This window comes from Lontra canadensis, unplaced genomic scaffold (assembly GCF_010015895.1).
Source record: "Lontra canadensis isolate GAN:19392208 unplaced genomic scaffold, GSC_riverotter_1.0 scaffold51, whole genome shotgun sequence".
NCBI classification, from domain to species: domain Eukaryota; kingdom Metazoa; phylum Chordata; class Mammalia; order Carnivora; family Mustelidae; genus Lontra; species Lontra canadensis.
This window is the reverse complement of record NW_022631045.1, coordinates 14,116,307-14,137,440: the sequence shown is the minus strand read 5'-3', so window position 1 is coordinate 14,137,440 and position 21,134 is coordinate 14,116,307. Positions and strand designations below refer to the sequence as shown.

General features: G+C 45.6%; 1 protein-coding gene across 2 annotated transcripts in view; it reads left to right on the top strand.

Annotated features, from left to right (window-relative positions):
* ATP7B (ATPase copper transporting beta) overlaps positions 1 to 21,134 on the top strand; it is a 70,706-nt gene that overhangs the window by 17,997 nt on the left and 31,575 nt on the right. Inside the window, exons 1-3 of one of the 2 annotated variants that reach the window (XM_032874122.1) lie at positions 2,136 to 2,384; positions 12,580 to 13,810; positions 19,990 to 20,247. In XM_032874122.1, coding sequence (XP_032730013.1) covers positions 2,136 to 2,384; positions 12,580 to 13,810; positions 19,990 to 20,247 — 1,738 coding nt within the window. Of the gene's footprint in view, positions 1 to 2,135; positions 2,385 to 12,579; positions 13,811 to 19,989; positions 20,248 to 21,134 lie in introns of those variants that run through there. The other variant, XM_032874123.1, reaches the window with a different exon arrangement.

The window sequence follows — 21,134 nt, the reverse complement described above, 5'->3', positions numbered from 1 at the left end:
ATTTAATCCTACCCTGCTATTCATTTTCTCTGCTCCTTGTAACTCTATAGCCGCCTCTCCCCCGCCACCCGACCTTGGAGTCTTCGTTCTCATGCCTGCCCAAACCGTATTTCCAAATCACAAATATAAATCATGTAAGTCTTTGCGTTAAAAACTGGCAATTCTCCACTGTCCACAGGACAAAGTCTAAACTTCAGGCCTGTTATAACCTGGCCCCAGCCTCCTTTCTCTGGCTGTGTTCTGGGTCTGAGAGGCCAGTTAGGAGAAGTAAAAATATTTTACAGTAAAGTATTCAAATTTTCTATGGTGCTAACAGAATAGACTGTTCAGAAGCACTGGGGATGTGTGATTCCAACATATTTTCCTTATTAATCATGCAAAGCTGCAGCACAGAAGCGTTTATATTTACAGTGACCCCCTATCACCAAGGAAAAGTTGAAATATTACAGTGACTCCTATTTTAAAAGACAGCAGAAAGATAAACCACGTCTTTGGGGAAGGCTTTCTACCCAAAAGGACAATTTTTTTTTTTTTTAAATCTGTGCTTAAAAAGATAAGCCGCAGCTTTCCAGAGAATATATTTACGATGCACATGAAGGAACTGTGTGGTGGTCGCAGGCACACACAGACCCTGATGGAGCCTATCAGGAGACAGGGAGACCCTAGATAAGCAGGACGTGAGTGATGGCCGGAAAGCAGGCCCAGATATCCCAGACTCCTCCAAGCTGGCTCTTTTGCGGCCTGCGCGGAGGCGCTTAGCATCAAATGTGCCATTCCTTTTTGGTCACTCATTCGCATGGTATGTCTTGGAAAGGGAGGCAGGTTCTTTTTTGACTGAGCACAGGGCAGATAAGAAGCCAAGCGAGACACTTAGGAGGTGGCTGCCCTGAGCATGTTTCAGAAGTGGTCTAGTCCCCACAGAGCAAATGAGGGGTAGAAAAGCAGGCAGCCCTGGCGGGCCTGTGGTGAGACTGCCTTTCCTCAGAGAGAACAGGTATCTGGGGCAGCACTTCTTGTTTTAATTGGGGAGGAAGGGTCACTGCGAGACAGAATCCTCGGTCCCCTGGAGCAGAAGGCCATGGGCTCTAAGTGCTCTAGGGGCACACCACTGTGACCCCACCCTGCCCTGCTAGGGGCACGCTCATTCCAGGAGAGGAAAGCAAAAGAATATAGTGTCTGTTTCACTCACCCGGTTCACTCCGCCCATGCACACTTGGAGGGGGTGGCGTTGCCAGGATTACCGGCTGGCGGAGCCGTGCCTTCTCCTGGAGGGTGAGGTTGCCTCTTTCCCAGCAGCGAGCCTATGGGGGCAGAAGGGGAGACAGTGCTGCCCAGCAGAGCACGAGGCCTCCTGGATTCTCTTAATCCTGGAGCAGCGGGTAGCCGGAGAAGCCTGAGCTGTGGGTTAGGTCGTGGCTGTCCCGACCTAACCACTAAAAAGTGGATGAGCCTGGCTATCCAGTGAGTTTTTGCAGTCCGTCCTCACCGAAGTCAAGCCAAGTTGGTCCAAGGGAAAACAAAGCTGCAGGAAACATGGAACTTTCTTACACCTTCTTGAAAATGCAAGTCATGTTGCCTAGGAAATACTTCTCTCCCCTAGTGTGCTGCACCCCGCCAGCTCTGGAGCTATGGAAGAGGCAGCTGAAGTTATTCCAAGAAAGCCCTGTAAGTTTGGTAATAAAAGGAAGTGTCATTTCTCCCCGCCTCAAGGCTGGGGTTCTGGCAGTGCACATGGCCGAGAGGAAACTGTGCTCAGCTTTGGGAGGTGATTACGTGCTGGGCGCCTGCACATGCTGGCCGGTTGTCCTGGCAGGGCTGGGTGAGGGCACGCGCAGGGCCGTGTGCAAAGATTCCCAGTGCCGAATGCAGTGTGATGAGTGAGAGGGTGCCAATTGGTTGGAAGGATGTAGGTAAACAAGAGCAAATATATATCCAGCGGCGTGCAGCCTGCCCGAGCTCCGAAGCCGGCTGCTGGACTTGGCCGGCAGCCTCTCACCGAACTGGCTCCGGAGCAGAGGGGACTCTGCAGGACTGAGCACAGCAGGTGGCCTGCCCCTGCTACTTAGGGGGACACTTTTAAAGCATTTGCTCCTCCCACGACCAGGTAGTGTGGTGAGGGTGAACTGCTTGCTCGAATGGTGGGTAAAGGTGTGATCGCGGACACTGTGATGGAGGAAGCTGGGGGTGAGACACCCAGGAGCCCTGAGCCGTCCTTCCTGGCGACCCTGGGTGACCCACAGGTGACCCTGGTGTCCGTCCACAAGCGGTGGTCCTTCAGGAGGAACCCTGGGGCCAGGGGCTCCAGCAGTCCAGTGACTTTGGAGGAGGAAGGAGAGTGTTCACAGAAGGTTTTGAATGGAACACGGGGAATCCGTTCCAATCAGGTCAGTGCAATTGCTAAAGGGGTAAAAAGCCGAGGGGGAGTTGGCCGGGGCTTGCAGATAGAGGCTTCTCACATGTCCTATGGGGCTCAGGGAAGCTGGTCTCGGGGAGGGAGCCAGAGGCAAGGTGGATCTCCAGAGACGAAAGTCTATCACGGTAACTCTCGGGTTTTGTTGCTTATTTTTAGGATATTTTGTAAGCCTCTGTGGAGCAGAAGTTTTGCAGAAGGCAAATCAGACAAAAATGGATTTTCCCCTCTTCTTATTTTTTTTTTGAATGTGTACCTTATATTGTTAATGTTCACATTTGACTAAATAAATATTTTGAGCATGTTGCTGCAAAACGAGCTGCTCTTCTTAAGCAAATGAAAGTTTTGTTAACCCAAAGGTCAGGTCATGTTCAAAAGTAGGGCAGTGTAACGTTTTATAAAGATGGTGCCTTTCCGTGGCATTTCCACGTGGGACTGGTGGTTTGTGTGGGGTCTTTTTTAGTGACAAAGGCAGATGGACACAAATGCTGGTTAGATACAAAAGAAAATTTCCACAAGACTCTTGCTTCTTTAAGAGTTATTTTTGTTTCTTCTGGTTTTTATGGCTTAAAAAGTCCCCAAAGCTAAAGGAAATTTTGTGAAAAGAAGGTTTTAAAATGTACTCTGCAAAAGATTTACATCTGTTGAAGGAAATTTATGAATTTCTTTAATGCAGTGCATGGTCAACTTTTATATTTCTTAGCTGAGTGTCTCAGCAAAATACTAAATTTGGAAGGGGGAAATGCCTGATATTTCTTTAAAATGTTCAGACAACGGCTTTACAAAATCCACCCTATTTGAATGTGAAATATTCTCATCTTTAATGGCCAGTACTAATCTCACATGACTAGGGGAGCCACCTGAACCTGTCTGGGGGAGCCCTTCAGGAAGGAGGGCCTAAGTAGAGGTCAGGGTAAAGGCTATAGCCCTGAGTGTCTGATGCAGATCCATGCTCTTCTGGTGCCAGGCTGGGGGACATGGCAGGTGAGTTTCAGACTCCTCCAGCTTCCCATTCCCCACTGCAAATTGGAATGATCAGTCCCACCTCCTGGGATTGTGAAGGCACTTTGTGGAGTACTGTAGAAATACAACAGGTATTATTTATGCCAAAATTACTATATTCAGTAGAATTCCCAACTCAAGATGTGTTTGGTGCTCTCTGAGTGGCTGGGAGAACTGTGTCAGCCAGTTAATCTGTCAGAGCACAGTTCCAGCTATTTCCTTCTAAAGCTCTGATTGCAAAAGTAACATGTGCTCATTATATGAAACAAATTTAAGATGAGGCAAGGGGAATAAAGAAAAGTATTAGGAAGAAAATGTAAGCAACCATATGCCCCAGCCATATATGTGTACATGTATCTACTCATTTATTTACAGGTACAGGAACAGGGGGTAATAGTGGTACATACATCTTATATTTTTTACTTAGTATTTTTTGAACATACACCCACACCCATATGACATATACATCTATATCTATAGCCTTTAATTGCAGTCCCACTTTTAAATTTAGGATTATTTTTAGAAAGAATTTAAATGAATTATTCTAAAAAGGGGGAAATTTGTAGTAGCTGGTTTAGGATGATAAGAACCAAGCTAAAAGTCATTTGTAAATGAGTACTTGTTCATTGCCAACAATGTATTGACCCAAAATCTGTCAAATCACACTTTGGATCTACTTGAGATTTAAGTTATTTAGTACTTGGTATGTCTTTTTGATGATAGCCATTCTAATGGGCCTGAGGTGATACCTGGTTGTGGTTTTGATTTGCATATCTCTGGTATTGACAATGTTGAGCCCCTTCACATGTACCTATTGGCCATTTAGATGTCTTCTTTGGAGAAGTGTCTGTTTATTTCCTCTTCCCTTTTTTTAATTGTATGTGTATAAATATAAATATAGATATTTTATATTGAGTTATAGGAGTTCTTTATGTACTTTGGATATTAACCCTTAATCAGGTATGTGGTTTGCAAATATTTTTTCCCATTCTATGGGTTGTCTTTTCATTTTGTTGATGGTTTCTTTTGCTGTGCAGAAACCATAGTTTGATGTGGTCCCACTTGTTTATTTCTCATTTTGTTGCTTGTGCTGTAAGTGTCATATGCAAAAAAGTCATTGCCAGGACCCATGTCAAAGAGCTTTTCCCACTATGTTGTCTTCTAGAGTTGTATGGTTTCTGGTCTTCTGTTTAAGTCCTTAATCCATTAGGATTAATTTTTGTGAATAGTGTTAAGATATGGGTCCATTTTCATTCTTTTCCCATGTGAGTATCTAATTTCTCCAGCACCATTTATTGAAGAGACTATCTTTTCTCTCCATTGAGTATTGGCTCTTTTGTCAAATATTACTTGACTGTACATTGTTTCTTTAAAAAAAGGTTTCTTGACTACCTCCATTTCTTTTTCTGAAGATTATTTTTATTTATTTATTTTTTTAAGATTTTATTTATTTGACAGACAGAGATCACAAGTAGGCAGAGAGGCAGGCAGAGAGAGAGGGGGAAGCAGGCTCCCTGCTGAGCAGAGAGCCCGATGTGGGGCTTGATCCCAGGACCCTGGGATCATGACCTGAGCTGAAGGCAGAGGCTTTAACGCACTGAGCCACCCAGGCACCCCTGAAGATTATTTTTAGTACAAGGTTCTTATTGTGCATTATAGGGTAGCATATGCTATAAACATGCGTTTACACCTAAGACTTTCAAAGGGATATATTTGTTTTATGTTGAGCTGATCATACCTATAATTCTAGGCAAAACTTACATTTGTTAGCCATTATAGAATACAATTTTGTATGATAAAATACTAACTGCAGTATTTCACAAAATCTGACAACCATGTGGAATTTATTGATAATAATAATGGGCAAAAATAATCCCAAGGTCATTGACTTCTGTCATATAATTATCTGAGTTACTAGTTTGGTGTGACATTTCTTCCATCGCATTCTTTTAATTCCGGCAAATGATATAAGGGAATGGTGACCTTATGATTCTGACTTAGACTGTTTCATTCAAATGTAAAAACATATTTGAAGACACTGACAGTCGCTTGATAGTGACAGGCCTGTTGTACAAAATTTCTTTGATGGGAGGGGCTTGAAATACAATATTATCAGAGAAGGTTCTGAAGCAAAAAAAATGCTTTTGATTCGATAAAAGTCTGAGGGAACAGTTTTTGTGATAGACCTAAGTTAAAAGCCACGAAATTCTCTGAAATGGTTAATAGTAAAGCTGTTGTAAATGAGACTGAAAACAAGCTTTCTGAGGTAATAATTGCAAAGTACTTCTTGGAGAGAGGTCTTAGAGTTTTTGAATTTCTAAATTTTATTTTGTTGTAGGTCGAAAACAACATGCGTTGTATGTATATATTGAGACTAGTTAATGTAACTTTATTCACTTTTTCTCCCAAGCAAATAATGGATATACTGCATCCCATTTCTCAGGAAGAGTTCATACTTTTCCTTACTGTGGTCAAGAGAAGGAAACAGGCAATACATCTGTTCAGAATTTCCCAGAAAGTACACGGTCAACACCAGAGCTGGGGTGGCTCCGGAGCCTGAGGTCCAGGTGTTGCACACACAGCTGAGGCCCGTAGTTGGCCTCATCAGTGCTTGAATTAATGCCTGAGTTTTGGTTAGTTTTTTTGTTTTGGTTTTTTTTTTTTAGTAGATAAAATCTAAATAATAGTTTCTGGAAGCTCTTTCTGGACCTTGGTGAAACATCATGAAAAAACAGTTTGAAGGGGTTGGAGTGGGGTTTGGGGGAATACGGACACTAGTTTTAATCGTTAGTTTTCCTTATCAGTTAAGTGGTAGACATAGTAAGTTCCCTGCTTACCTATTTGGGCCACTTTTGAGGACCTAATGAGTCATGCTCATCTTCCTAGTCATTCCTTTTCAAACATTTATGATGTCAGCTTTTTAAAAAATATATATACTATTTATTTGACAGAGAATAACAGAGAGAGGGAACACAAGTAGGGGGATTGGGAGAGGGGGAAGCCAGCTTCCCGAAGGCTAGGAGACTGACATGGGGCTTGATCCCAGAACCCTGGGATCATGACCTAAACCAAAGGCAGACGCTTAACAACTGAGCCTCCCAGGAGCCCCTGATGTTAGCTTTTTAAATCTTTTTAGTTTTCAGGCCTTCCTGCCAAACTGTAGGATCGGCTTTCTCACTACCCCATTTTATCGACAGCTAAGAAAACTGAGGCTCAGATTTGCTCAGACATGGCTGGAATTCATATCCAAGACTGTCAGACATGCCCTCAATAAATTCACAGCACTTAAGAAGGACAGATATGTAAACAAATATGTGACAATATTTTTTAGAGTATAAAGCCATGTGTCATCAGGGCATCACTGTTGTCGTCTGGTTAATATCGTTGTTGATGTTGTGTGGTTTAACATATTCTTTGCCTTAGAGAAACTGAAAAACCACATTTGTTTTCTGGTATAAAATGACACTTTTTTAAATTTAAATTTTAATAACTGGAAAATATATAGTCTCACCCATGGTAGCCTCAATTTTATGTATTAATACATAAGCATATATTCATGTAATTGTGTACATACAGGTTTAACAATGAGACATGGACCCTTCCTCAGTGGAGTTCTAGAGACTGGTGCCAACTGCCTGGAGTGTTTCACGTGGGATCTTTTCTTGAGTCAAACAATCTCTTCTCACCCTCCCTCCCTTATGAACCTCTGATACCCAGACATTTCTCAGAGAAGAATAGGGCCTGGCAATGACTCATTCACACTGTATTCAGGAGGATGTAGAAGGTTCCAGAACCACTGCCACCTTCCCTTGTGTCCTGCCTCGTCTTGTAAGTGTGGTTCCCTGAATATGTTTGCAGTCAGGCATACTGGAGAAAGCAGAGTGAGTACTGATGTTCTGTGGTAGTTTCTCTGAGTAGTTCTGAGTAGTTCTGTAGTTCTGAGATCCCAGAGACAGCTAGAGGTTACCCACTAAGGGATGAAGGAAGGCTAGGCTCAGACTCAGGCAGCTGAGCTCTGAGTTCTTGGCTGTTCCTCTGTCTCCTGACTGTGCTTCTTCACTTAGCTGTTAGCCTCTTGGTTATGTGGCAGGTAAGATGTGGCTCTTTTTCCTTGTTTTCTGAGTTTTGCTTTTTTGCATTTGCTTTCCTGTATTGTTGTCTCTTCCTGTAATTAACATGGCTAAAAGGAAAATGTAACCTTAAATGTTGTTTTAAAAAGATAGCCTGCTGGACTTTTGAGCTGGATTTAAATCCCAGCTGTTATTTAAATTGATTTTTGACCTTTGATAAGTCTGAGACTGTTTAAACAGTAAAATGGTGATAAGAATACTTATTTGTAGAATTATCTTGAGCACTAGGGATATAAAATGCCATCCTCATCAAATAACACTGAGAATCATTAACTATATGCTCTTGCTGGATCTGCATACATATGAAAACAGCAGGACATCTCTGTTTTTTGAATTCCACAGAAGTTCAAGTGCAGTTGTATGAGGTACAGGTTAGAGGCTGGAAGGGTTGCATGCTTATAGAACATTTCTGCCTCCTCAGTTGTTAAGGGTGTTATACACCCTTCAAAGTTAAAGAGGGCTCAAGGGTAAGTTGGGCCAGTGGTAGGAATCCTTAAGGTTGATAGGGTTCCCAGTGGAACTAAATCTCAAACATGGCTAGTGTGTGTTGTATCATGCACGTAGTAGAGTTGCTCTTTGATTTGTGGTCACAGACATTTTCTACAAAGTATGTCATTTTCTGGGATTTTCAATTTCAGTCTGGCTCTGAAACCTTTCGTCCAAACACGCATCCCATTTCCAGTTCCTTCTTCATACTAGACTGGCCTAGCTACAGATCTTACTTTTCTTTTCCTAGCTCCACCTTAGTGAATCGACCATTTATATCCCTTTATACATCTTTTCTTTTACAAGCCCTGGACTCACAGCAGATTCCATGTGGCCTGGGTCTCTAGAGTAGCAAAGAATTGAAATTCATGTTTGGATTCCCCCTATGTGCAAATCCCCCCTCTTCCTGTGTTGCCAGTCCCTTCTAATCCTGATGCCCACCATACTAACAATTTGTTAAAAATTTAAAACCTAGCAGAAGTTCTTCCCCAACCTTTTGGGCTTGCCGAAGAGGTCCCAGACATCTGTCCTCAAGAAGTATATAATTTAGTGAGAATTAGGCAACACTGGGGTTCTATAAGGTTTTCCCTGGACACGGTTAGTCCCTGGACCCCCTCCCCAATGTCCATGGTTGCTTATTGAGCCCTTAGCCCTCAGTGTGTGTTTGTTTTCTGAACTCATTAAGAATTTTCCCCCCCCCCAAAGATCCTCTTAATTAAAGAATGGAATTAAAAGCACGCATACACACCACATGTGTACACTTAAAAACTGTTCAGATACCCAGCTAGTGTTATGAGGTTGCTTCTAAACCAACAGAGACTCTGGTGTTTCATAAAGTTGTGTTACGTGCAAAGCTTTATCTTTCGTAGCTACTTGTCATTAGAAACCTGCCTGGTCTAGAAGGGGGACCTCTGAGTATTGTTCGTTACAAACAAATAGCTTCCAGCGCTTCTGCATAGATCCATAATCCTGGGATTAAGAGCTAGCATTGTGGCTTGGGGTTTGCAGAGTTTTAGCTAGACCTACCTAGGACCAAGCAAAATAAGTTGGATAGTAAATCATTAGGTATTTGTTTTTCCAACAGACTAGGAGATTGAAGGTTATGATTTGTTTTAAAGAGGCAATTCTGCTTATGAAGATAATATATTGGGGCGCCTGGGTGGCCCAGTGGGTTTAAGCCTCTGCCTTCGGCTCAGGTCACCATCCCAGGGTCCTGGGATAGAGTCCCGCATGGGGCTCTCTGCTCAGCAGGAAGCCTGCTTTCCTTCCTCTCCCTCTGCCTGCCTCTGCCTGCTTATGATCACTCTCTGTCAAATAAATAAATAAAATCTTTTAAAAAATATTATATTAAGGTGAGCATCCTTGAATATCTTAGTTTTTCTTTCATCTTTTTCAGTTAAGAAAGTATTTAATACCAGTTACGATCTAGTCATGGTTCTAAATTTTCTTTGTACTCGCGTTATTTTAACTTTTAAACTAATTATTTTTTAGAATTTGGTAACGCGTGTACGTTAGACAAGAGGTGATACACTGAAAAGTAACTCTTCCTTCAGCCCCTCCTTGCCTCAGCCCTGGATCCTCCTCAGATTCTCCCGGAGACAGTCCATGCATTTGTAGCCAGCTCTGTGTCTAATATTCTTTTTCTCACAGAGAGTGCTGGCATGCTATGATAGACTTCCTGTGGTGGCCCTCCCAGTGAACTACACCTCCTTGTATTTAAGTCCTTCTGTAAATTCCTCCATATTGGCTGAGCTTGGCCATGTGACTGGCTTTGGCCAACGGTGACTTAGCAAGTGTGATGCAGGCAGAGGCTTTGTAAGTGCTTGCACATTGGAACTTGTTCTCTGGGAACGTTCACAATTGTGACACTGCTGCTCAGAACCCAGAAACCAGCAACTGTGAGGTACCCAACCTAGCCACGTGGAGATTCTTCACGGAAGAGAACCGAAGTCCCTGCCCATGGCTATTACAGCAGCCAGCCAGCATCAACCTGCCAGCCGTGTGATGGATAGACCATCTTCTTGGGAGTAGAACCTCCAACCCCATTGACACCACTCCAGATGATGCTATGAGGAGCAGAGACAGGCTTTCCCTGCTGAGCCCCATCCACACTGAGACCACGTGAGCTGTTCTGAGCCACTAGATTTGGGTTATCATGCAGCAACAGAGAACTGAAACACTGTAGTCACTGTGTATTCTGTGTCCTGCTTTTTTTCACTGAATGATATATTTGATAATCAGTCTATTTCAGTATATGTAGAGTTACCTCATTCCTTTTTTTAAGAGCTGTATTGCTCTGTAGTGATTGAATTAATCAACCTCTTATTGATGGACATTTATGTTTCCAGTTCTTTGCTGTCAATATCTTCACTGCATGCTTGCTTTTATACATGAACAAGTATATTTATTGAGTAAATTCTTAGAGATGGAGTTGCTGGGTCAAAGGATCTTTGGCTCCATCATTTTAATATGCACTGCCAAACTGCCCTCACAAGAGGTTACACCCCAGCCGTAAGGCAATGCTGTTGGAATGTCACATCTCTGCCTTGCTGTTGTTTTGGCATATATTGAAAAGGCATTTACATTTCCTTTTTGATGACCTTCCTTTTTTCCTGGTGGGTAGTTAGCCTTTTTCTTTTTAGAAGGAGCTCTTTATATTTTAAAAAATTAGCTGTTCTTTAATATGAAGCAAATCTTTTCTCCCCCTCCATTTCTCACTTATCTTTTTCCTTGGTTAGAGCAATGTTTTCTCTTAATTGTGTTTATTAGATTTATCAGTCTTCTGCAGCTTTGGGATTTTCTTGTTTTTCTATTTCTTTTTTCATGTTTAGACTTTCCCCTGCCTGAGATTACAATTGGTATTCTCCTGTGTTTTTTTGTTGTATTATTACTGTTTTGCTTTTTACACCTTCATCTCTGAGCTGCTTGAAATCTCTCTTGATATATAGGCTCCAAATTCTATTTTTCCTAGTTGTCCATTAAAACTGTCATGCCATGCCATCCTTATATTTCCATATTTATACCACAGGTAATCTAAGTATATTTATTTAATGCAATAAACTCTTTTGAGTTGCCAGCCCATATATTACTTATTTTCTCTGCTACTTTAGGACATACTACAGTGAATTTTATTTTATTTTATTTTTTTAAAAGATTTATTTATCTATTTGACAGAGAGAGCAAGCAAAAGAGGGAACACAAACAGGAAGAATGAGAGAGGGAGAAGCAGACTGAGCAGGCTGCGCGGAGAGCCTGATGCAGGGCTCTATCCCAGGACCCTGGGACCATGAGCTGAGCTGAAGGCAGACACTTAACGACTGAGCCACCCAGGGGCCCCTACAGTGAATATTTCTTAAAACAACTCTTTATAATTGTTAATCCCAGACCAGTTTAGGATTTCCTTTGTGGATGTACAAATGAACATTTATAGTCTGCTTTGAAAATTATTTAAACTTTAATTTTGTTAAGCTGCTCAGAAGCCAAAGTTGGAAAGATGGGCATTTTATGCACAGGAATATGGAGGAGATCATTCTATGTAACTGAGATTCATCTGGAGATATAAGTAGGATTGGGAAGGGACAGAGAGTGGTGTGCTTTCTGATCCTGTGCCACACAGGAAGGCCTGTTCCTGAATTTCAGAAGCACATAATAGTATTGGTATAAAAACTATATCTAATCAGGAGCGTGGGGAGGCTGGGACCCTGCTAAAGGAAGATTTGGTTTTGCTAATAGCATGGCTGAAGCCACTTCATTATGGGAAAAAAGAAGTCAGGAAATTATTTTTGTACTCTGGTACATTAAGAAAATGCATCCATTTAATTTGGGGAAGCCCTTGTGATTAAAAGTAATGACTACAACTGTCCTGGACCCCCAGGGGGGCAGTGCCACTCAGTGGAGGCAAAACTGAGAAGTTCCTCCAGCCTTGCCCCTCCCGCCCCTTTGAGCAGCCACTCATGCTCATTTCCCCTGGCTTATGCAGCATACTTCCAGACCTTTTATTTCACAGGCCTATGGTCTGACCCCATGGGGCTCGGCGGGTCTGCATTTGGAACAGGTGCCTATGGTTGTTAAATTTAAGCCCTGCTATGAGAATGAATGGACAGCCCTGGAAGGAAAGACAGAATTAAAGTGTTGCCCAATGGACAAAAGTGCGTTGCAGCAGGATCCAAACTGTGCAGGGTGATTTCAGGAGACCCCCACAGGTGGGCCAGCCACACCACACTTGTTCCAGCCACACCATGCTTGTTTCTTCCTGAGAGAAACCTGCACTTCTAGGTAAGAAAATACATGTCGCTAAGGTGGGCAGTTGACGTCTAGGTTCGGAGTCACAGAATGTTCTAGCTAAAAAACCCATTAGAGCCATTTCATTTGGTCAATCACGTTTTTGTAGCTTTCCTTCCCTGCTTTTTACAATCTTAAACTCTCGGGCCGTGTTGGCACCAGTGGCATTGTTTTTCCTTTTCTCAGTGCCAGACAAGCTGGGCTATTTTAGCAAATCCTTAGTTTCAAGGATTAAAAAAAAAAAAGAAATGTTCTTTCTTTTCCCTTTAGATCTTGTCTAAACTTTCTTTGCCCGCTCGTGCCTGGGAGCCAGCGATGAAGCAGAGTTTTGCCTTTGACAATGTCGGCTATGAAGGCGGCCTGGACACTGTGGACCCCCCTCAGACGGCCACTGGCACCATCAGCATTTCGGGCATGACTTGCCAATCATGTGTAAAGTCTATTGAGGGCAGGGTTTCTAGCCTGAAAGGCATCGTGAGCATTAAGGTTTCCCTGGAACAGGGCAGTGCGACGGTGAGGTATGTGCCGTCCATCCTGAGCCTGCCACAGATTTGCCGTCACATTGAGGACATGGGCTTCGAGGCCAGCGTCGCAGAGGGAAAGGCTGCCTCCTGGCCCTCGAGGTCCTCGCCTGGCCTCGAGAGTGTGGTCAAGCTTCGGGTGGAAGGCATGACCTGCCAGTCCTGCGTCAGCTCCATTGAAGGCAAGCTCGGGAAACTGCAGGGAGTAGTGAGAGTCCGAGTGTCCCTCAGCACCCAGGAGGCAGTCATTACTTACCAGCCTTACCTGATTCAGCCCCAGGACCTCAGGGACCAGGTCAGCGACATGGGCTTTGAAGCTGTCATCAAGAACAAAGTGGTGCCGGTAAACCTGGGACCCATCGATATCGGGCGCTTACAGAGCACCAACCCAAAGACCCCTTTGGCTTCTGATAACCAGTCTCTCAATAACTCTCAGACCTTGGAGCACCAAGGGAGCCACACGGTCACCCTGCAACTGAGAGTAGATGGAATGCACTGTACATCTTGTGTCCTGAATATTGAAGAAAACATAGGCCAGCTTCCCGGGGTTCAAAGTGTTCAAGTGTCCTTGGAGAGCAGAATGGCCCAAGTACAGTATGACCCTTCTCACGTCACCGCCACTGCCCTGCAGAGGGCTATCGAAGTGCTTCCACCTGGGAACTTCAAAGTCTCTCTTCCTGATGGTGTGGCAGGAAATGGGACAGGTTGCAGGTTTTCCAACTGTGTCGTCCCCGCCCCCACGCCGAGACCCCAGGTGCCGGGGGTGTGCGATACTGTGGTGCTCGCCATTGCTGGCATGACCTGTGCGTCCTGTGCTCAGTCTATCGAAGGCCTCATCTCCCAAAGGGAAGGGGTACAGCGGATATCGGTCTCTGTGGCTGATGGGACCGGCGTGGTGCTCTATGATCCGTCTGTTACTAACCCAGAAGAACTCCGAGCTGCTGTTGAAGAAATGGGATTTGAGGCTTCAGTCATTTCTGGTATGTGGTTGACCCACGTGAAGCTCACCCTGGGGTCTCCTCCTCTGCTTACAACAGAGGGCCTGCAGGGTGGGGTGGGGAGGGCACGCTTGCTGCTCACCTGTCAACAGGGGTGACCAAATTCTGCAGCTTTTCCTTGTATGTTAAGTGTGTTAATGTAGAAGAAATAGAATTTTTTGGTGGGTAGATTCTGCCTCTCATGGAGCTGGGACTAAAATGCTAAGCTCTTTGGTTTTTTTTTCTGAAGAGAACTCTAATTCTGTGTTCTTTTTTTAAAAGAAGAGTCCTGTGGGAGCATCAGGACCTTCTCTCTCCAAAGGAACCATCATCACGTTCTGCGCTTTCTCTGCTGAACAAAGCAGTACAAGCAGAACCTTAGTCCCACCACCAGGAGCGCGTTCTGTTGAAAGCGGGTATTTAGGAGGGGATGCGGTGATGATGGCTTGCCCTCCTCAGTGGCCTTGGGGAGAGGCGCGCATTTTTGCCGTGTGCCCTGTGAGACCTGTGAGCGGTGGGCTCTGCCCAGAGCCAGTGTTGTAGCGCAGCAGGCCGAGTCCCATGTGAGCTGGCAAGGGCAGGGGACGGGGCGGGGACGCTGGAGGCAGCTCAGGTGTGCTGGGGGTGCCGAGAGGAGCGGCTGAGCATGAGCACTCAGGAGGCGGCGGGACCAACCGGGCAACAGGTGGACCGCTCCGAATGGGCCGTGTGTCCAGCTGAGCCGGTCTTCTCTGCAAAGGTGAGGGGTGTCAGCGGTGGGTTTTAATCCAGAGGCCATGCAGGGGAGTCCACACTAGAGCAAGCTGGTCGCAGTCAGTGCAGAGTGGACTGAGGCTTGGAGGGTTCACAGGACACTGTGTGACAGTGGAGCTGGAGAGCAGGGGATAGATTAGAACAACATCCAGGAGGTTGTGTCCAGCAAGCTTGGTCCGAGTGAGGCCTGTGATACGGCGGGCCGGGGAGGAAGGGGAGAGCCTGTGGCCAGACCAAGCTGCGGGAGGACAGCAGAGTGCTGAATTCTAGCAGAGTGGGGCTGGAAATGCAGATTTGGGTGGTGGGAGCCAGGGGAGATGACAAAAGGTGAGGGAAAGGGAGTGTGATCCGGGACAGGCAGAGGGAGGAACGTGATGGCACTGATGTGGAAGGAAAGGTATCTAGAGAATGAGATTTTCACAGACAAGGACAGCACTCTGGAAGTAAAGGAAGCTGTTTAAAGGAGGCGGGTTACGGGCCTCAGGCTCCATGTAATTAGGAGGTGGTGGCTCGGGTGAAGAGGTGCCTAGCTGCATGGTGGGGGGAGGTGCAGCCCTCCAGGAGCTTAGCTGAGGAGGGACGGAAGTGATAGATGGGAAGGGGGTTTGCAGAGAGGCTGAAGATGAGGGAGAGCTGGGCATGCAAGGGACAACTGTGTTTTCATGGCTTCGATCCCAAGATACAGGCCCTGGACAGCAGTGCGAGTTACAGATGGGACCAGGCCGGTAGAGCCCCATCAGCCTGCGTGGCAGCCTGTGCCATAGGGCGGTGGCCAGCCCGGCTCTTGGAAGGGCTCCTGGGCAAAGACCCGTGGCCGTGCCCAGGGCCAGCCGGGCTTGGGTGTCCCACATCCACCTTGCGGTAGCTGCCAAGATAAAGTGTGTCTCCTTGAAAAGTTCGCTCTGTCGTGGTGCTTCCCTGCACACACACCCTTATAGGGAGTGGGTAGGTCATGTAGAATGACTTGGCCCTGTTCTGCACTTTGTCTTTTGTACCCGGTTTCAGGAAGGAGGTTGTTTTTAAACAAAAATCAATAAGGAAAACACAATGGAACAGTAAATCCTGTACTTGAAAGGTAGGAAATGTAGTACAGAGTCATCATCTGCTGTATTTGTATGAGGTTTCAAGTCTTTCAACAGTAGAATCAGGTTGTTGGCAGGAAAAAGAAATTTGCATTGAACTGCATAATCCGGAGTAACTGGATTTGACTAAATAAATCTAGAAAGAAAAAAGCAGTGCTTTTTATTGGTCAGAATTATGAGAATTATGTTTTTAGCCCAAGAGGTATTTAGTGTACCAGATTTAGCAAATAAAGATACAGGACACCTAGTTAGATTTGAATTTCAGGTAAGTAGTGAATACTGTTTCAGTCAAAGTGTGTCCCGTGCAATATTTGGGACATACTTATACTAAGAAGTTATTTGCTGTTTATATGAAATTCAAATTTAGCTGGGCATTTTGTACTTCACCTGGTGGTTTTTAAAACTTAGGATAACCCATGAGTGCCCTTGGTGACCATCTTTCTAGCCACTTAAATGCTGAGAAGGCATTATTTGTATTTGGTTGGTCGTCCTGGAACAATCAGGAAGAATTGCTCCTTGAACACAGTCTTCAAAACCATGTTGTTTCTCCTTGGACTCAGCAGCACCCAGCACATAGTAGGCATTTGTGGGTGGGGGGGAGTGGAAGAGAAAGAAAAGGATGGGACAGGTGGGCTCACGGGGTAGCTCAGTGGCAGGATTTATACCAGGGCATGACTCAGAAAATGTTAGAAAGAGCTGAATAACCACACCGGGAATGGGAAGGAAACCGAGAGATGACTGAGAGCAGGAGGGTCTGAGGGAAGAGGGCCCCTGAGAGCCGGGGTTTGAGCCGGTGGCACTGGAACTTCTAAGGGAGAGGCTGTGGCCAGGAGCTGGGCTCCCAGTAGGTAGGTGGGAAACACTTTGGGCTTTCCCTCTTTCTGTCCTGTTGTTTCCCACTGGTTACCTCCCATGTGCCAGATTTAATCAGAAGCCAGTTAGCAAGGGAGCCTGGGAAAAGTGGTTTAGCAGGGGTCAGCCCCCTTAACAATAGGGCTGGGAGAGGGAAGGGAGCAGTCTGAGAGCGTGTGCACAAGTGGCGGGCATTGAATTTCGGCCAGCTTACTGGACAGCTAAATATATAGACCTGGTTTGTATCTAGAAATCAGCTCTGCTTGTGTGCACTGGTTTGCATGGTAAATATTATCTGAATGAATGAATGAACAGATGAATGACTATATGAATATACCATGAGGAAAAGTCATCTGTCACATGCAACATGTTCCCCTCACCCTTATAAATGGGCAGTGTCCCTTTGGGGGCACTGTTCCATGATCCCAGCATGTGTCATGGGGCTTCTGGGTCCCAGGCACTCTGCCGGCTGCCGTGAGTGCTCAGAAACTGCCCACATATGTGGTTCCTGCTTGACAAGGGAAGCATCTCAGAGACCCATCATCCAAGGCAGGTTGGAATAAATGTGACAAGGGAAGTGTAGGTAGAGCGCTCTGGAGATTCAGAAGGGGAAGAGAGAATCCAGCATCTGGACTTGATTAGAGGTGACTTTGGAGCTGGGCTTGAGTCAGACTTAATAGAGAGGGTCTCAGCAGGCAGAAAAGGGTAGGACTGCACCAGACATGACGGAGTAGATCCAGCACAGGCCCGCGGGCAGGAGTCTTCCTGCTCTGTCCTGGGAACAGTCCGGCTTGGGTGGAAATAGAATATAAGTAATGGGAGATAAGGTCAGCCAGGCCAGCACTCTAGTGCAAGCCACCATCCTCTGTGTCCTGGATCCTGGAAGAGGTTTGGAACTAGTCTCCCTGCTTCTGAGCCTTTCAGCCTTACAGTCTGTTTCCTGCCCAGCATTCACAGTGTTCGTGTTACTCTGCTGATACTCTGAAACCTTCCCATCTATATTGTGAGAGGGGGTCCTTAGGGAGCTCTAGAAGCCCCCTCCCTGACTCCCTACCTTTCTAACCGCTTCCCAGTCCTCATAGCAAGTTTGTTCTCACCTCAGTGCCTTGTACTTGCCAGCCCCCCGGTCTGGTATATGCTTTCCTCAATATCCACATGGTGCACTTCATTTCATCTATATTCTGGACTTTCACCAAAGTCTATGTAACTTATATTTAGAAATGCATAGATTTGCATTATACTTGGTGGTTTTGTAATCTCTTTCACCCCGCAGTTTATCATAAACATGCTTATAGGTCCATCCGTACGTCTGTGACGCCATGTGCAGCGGCTGCATAGCATTCTGTTGTGGGGATGTGATATAACTTAGTTTCCAGTTGGACTGTTCGCATCTACTTTGTGTGCGTGTGATTGTAGATAATACCAATAGCGATCTTTGAGGCTACATTTTTTGCACATACTTAGTTATTTCCTTATGATAAATACCTGAAAGTGTTCATTACTGGGTCATAGAATATGAACTTTATTTCATTCCATTACGAATATTTATTGTGCATCTACTAAGTGCCAAGTAGTTGGAGGTACTGTTTTTGATAATATTGTCAAGTAGACTTCCAGAAAGTCAAACCAATTTACATGCCCACCCATAGTCTTAGTGTAGATGAATAAAAAAATGGGGCCCAGTAATTCAGACTTTTTTGGGTTTTGTTAGTTCATTTCAGCTTTCTTTAATGATCTCCAGAAGCCCAAAATTTAGGTGAGTTAAATCCCAGTGTGGGAGAATGGCAATGTGTAGATTGTAGGTTAGTAGAGGAGTCCAAAACTCTCTAATAGGACAATAGGACAAGTATTATTAAAATTGTTGACCACAATATTTGGATAGAAAGACAGGTGAATCCAGAAAACAGGTGATGGACTAGGAAAATGGGGAGGGGTTGAACAGGTGCAGGAGGCTTGAACAGGTGCAGGGGGGTTGGACAGGTACGGTGCAGGTGGATGGGTGCAGGAGATAGAATGTGGAGAGGTTGTGGCCATAAAACAGCTTTTGTGAGTTTGGCATCCAAAGGGCAGAGTCATTTTGAACAATGACCGAGTCCAGGAGCGTATAGCTGTGCTGGTGGGGGAGGCGTGGTCTCCGCTTCAAGAAGGTAGAGAGGCCCTGTGAGGCCAGAGCTCTGGAGGTTGCCCACGAAGGTGCTGAAAGGGCCAGTCAGCTGGACGGTTCGAATGAGTGGAGGCAGTTTTAAGCACCTTTCAGAAAACGAGCAAAACGTCCAGGATGTGAGATTCATTTAGAAAAACTTGAAAGGCACAGCCTATTGTCAGTACACATTAATGCCAACTTCTGTCTTTTGTAGCTTGGATTTTCAAATAACGAGAGTTCATTGTTAAACGATATAATTATCTTTTGTATATACTCTTTAAAAGTACTTTCTGTCATCAAAATTGTGTGACTTTCTGGAGTGATGGAAACTCTCTAGGTCTCGATCTAGGCGATTAGTTACATATGGGGGTCCATATGTGGTGGGCAGAGAAATGGCCCCCAACGATGTCTGTGCCCTCGTCCCCAGAACTCAGCGGGGGGAAAGATGGTCTTTTCAGTTTATGTGCTGAATCAACTGGGTATCCAAATGGGAAGAGATTCACCTTAACTCTCACTTCGTAACCTACCCAAAGTTAATTTGCTGTATGGCAAATACTGTGGAAGTTTATGAAAGTAACAGCTTCTAGAAGAAAACAGTATGAATATTTTCAGTGTTGAGCTGGACAGATCTGCTACCAGAGCACAAAACATGCTAACCACTAAAGCTGGTTTAGTTGGTTGGTAAGTTGGGCCTCTGTCCAAAGAGCCACCGTGAGCTGGGAGTGCGGGGGCAGAACACAGCCTGGCGCGGGTATGGGCAGCACGGACGCCCAACAAGGACTCGTGTCGTGAGCACATCTGGGGTGCAGGCAAACACAGGGAAAGGTGAACAACTCACTAAAGGGCTTTGGGGTCCACTGGGTTCTTGTGGGGAGAAGCAAACCTCTGCTAAGGAGAATGGGATCCTTAGTGCTTAAAGGCACAGATCCTGGGGGTAAAGAGACCGTTTTAGAAACTAGCTTCATTACTTAGTACCTGAGGGGTCAAAAGCACATTTTAAAATTTCTTTAACCCACTTCTGTCTGTACAATGGGGATGGTAGCCTCTGTACCACAGAGAGCTATTTTAAAGGAGGTCATCCCTGTGCTTAGTAGAGGGCCTGGTGAGTTCTTATTGTTGTCATTGTCTGATTAGAGCACTCCTCCCGCTGGAACATTCCATTCTTGAGTACTGGCATCTTCTAATATGTCTGCAATTGTGTGCCTGTGTCTGGGCGGGGGTGCAGTGATAGGAACCAACCCCCATGGAGCTTCCTCAAGAGCTTTCATTTGCATACTGTCAGGCTTGAACCTCCGTTCTAAAAAAAGTTATTTGTTTTTCTAATCAGAATGATTTCTTATGTTTCCTCCTAGAAAACTATTCCACCAACCATGTTGGAAACCACAGTGCAGGGAATTCCCCAGCGCCCCCCGCAGCTGGCGTTCCTGCGTCTGTACAGGAAGTGGCTCCCCGTGCCGGGGGGCTCCCTAAAAACCACAACTCTGGCTCCTTGTCCAAGCCCCCACAGGCCTCTACCACGGTGGCTCCCCAGAAGTGCTTTCTACAGATCGCAGGCATGACCTGTGCATCCTGTGTGTCCCACATAGAGAAGAGCCTGCAGAAGGAAGCAGGTAGGAGGTCTGCCCTGGCCTTCCCCTGGGGAGGCTACGGGGGGACGTCAGACACTGCAGGCGGCAGAAAGGGCACAGGGCTCTCCTGCCACAGTCCTCACTGCCTCCCTCAGCTCAGCAGCAGCCCTGGTCATCGGGCAGCAGGTTCGTAGTATGACAGCAGAGAGTCTGTCTGATGCTCTTGGGCACTTGGCAGTGTGCTCTTCAGGAAGTGTTTAGCTTGTTTAAGATAAAGTGTATCTCCCAGTGAGCTGGTGATGGGAAGGTCAGTGTGCAGGTTCTGGCACATTCCGTAGGTAGCTTCCTCAGCTCATCCCGGCGGTCATCTCTGTTTTCCCCTCCAGCCGCATCCATCGGCTTCGCACTGTCGCATGAGTACGTAGCCTGCAGTTTGTGGAGAAGCGGCAATTTTGAACATCCCGTCCTTTGTCCCTGTATGTCACAGAGTGTTGTGGAAGTGCCACAGTGTTGTCCTCTAGCCCACATTTCCAATACTGTCTCTTACACCTGAAAGTCCAACCAAAATTCTGTCCTAGTCTTTTGTTTGGAAAATACCTTAACCATGACTACCCTGCCAGCAGAGTCACTTTCTCTCTTTCCATGTATCTCTCTGCTCAGACTCCTTGGCCCTCACAGGCAGCCCTAAAGTAGGGGGCTGCATTTCCAGCCGCTGGCTCCCTGTGCTGTATAGTGTGCTGGAGTTCTAGAATGACTGTTTGCACACGGAGGCATGCTTGTCCTCCATGGGCTGGCTGCTCATAAAATACCCTAGATCTCACGGTGCCTGTGTTTCTTTTCCTGACTTGAATCCCTCATTTTTATCAATTATGGCATCCTTTCTAGAGCACAGTTCTTGCTTTTATGTGAATGAGTCATGTTTCCCCCTC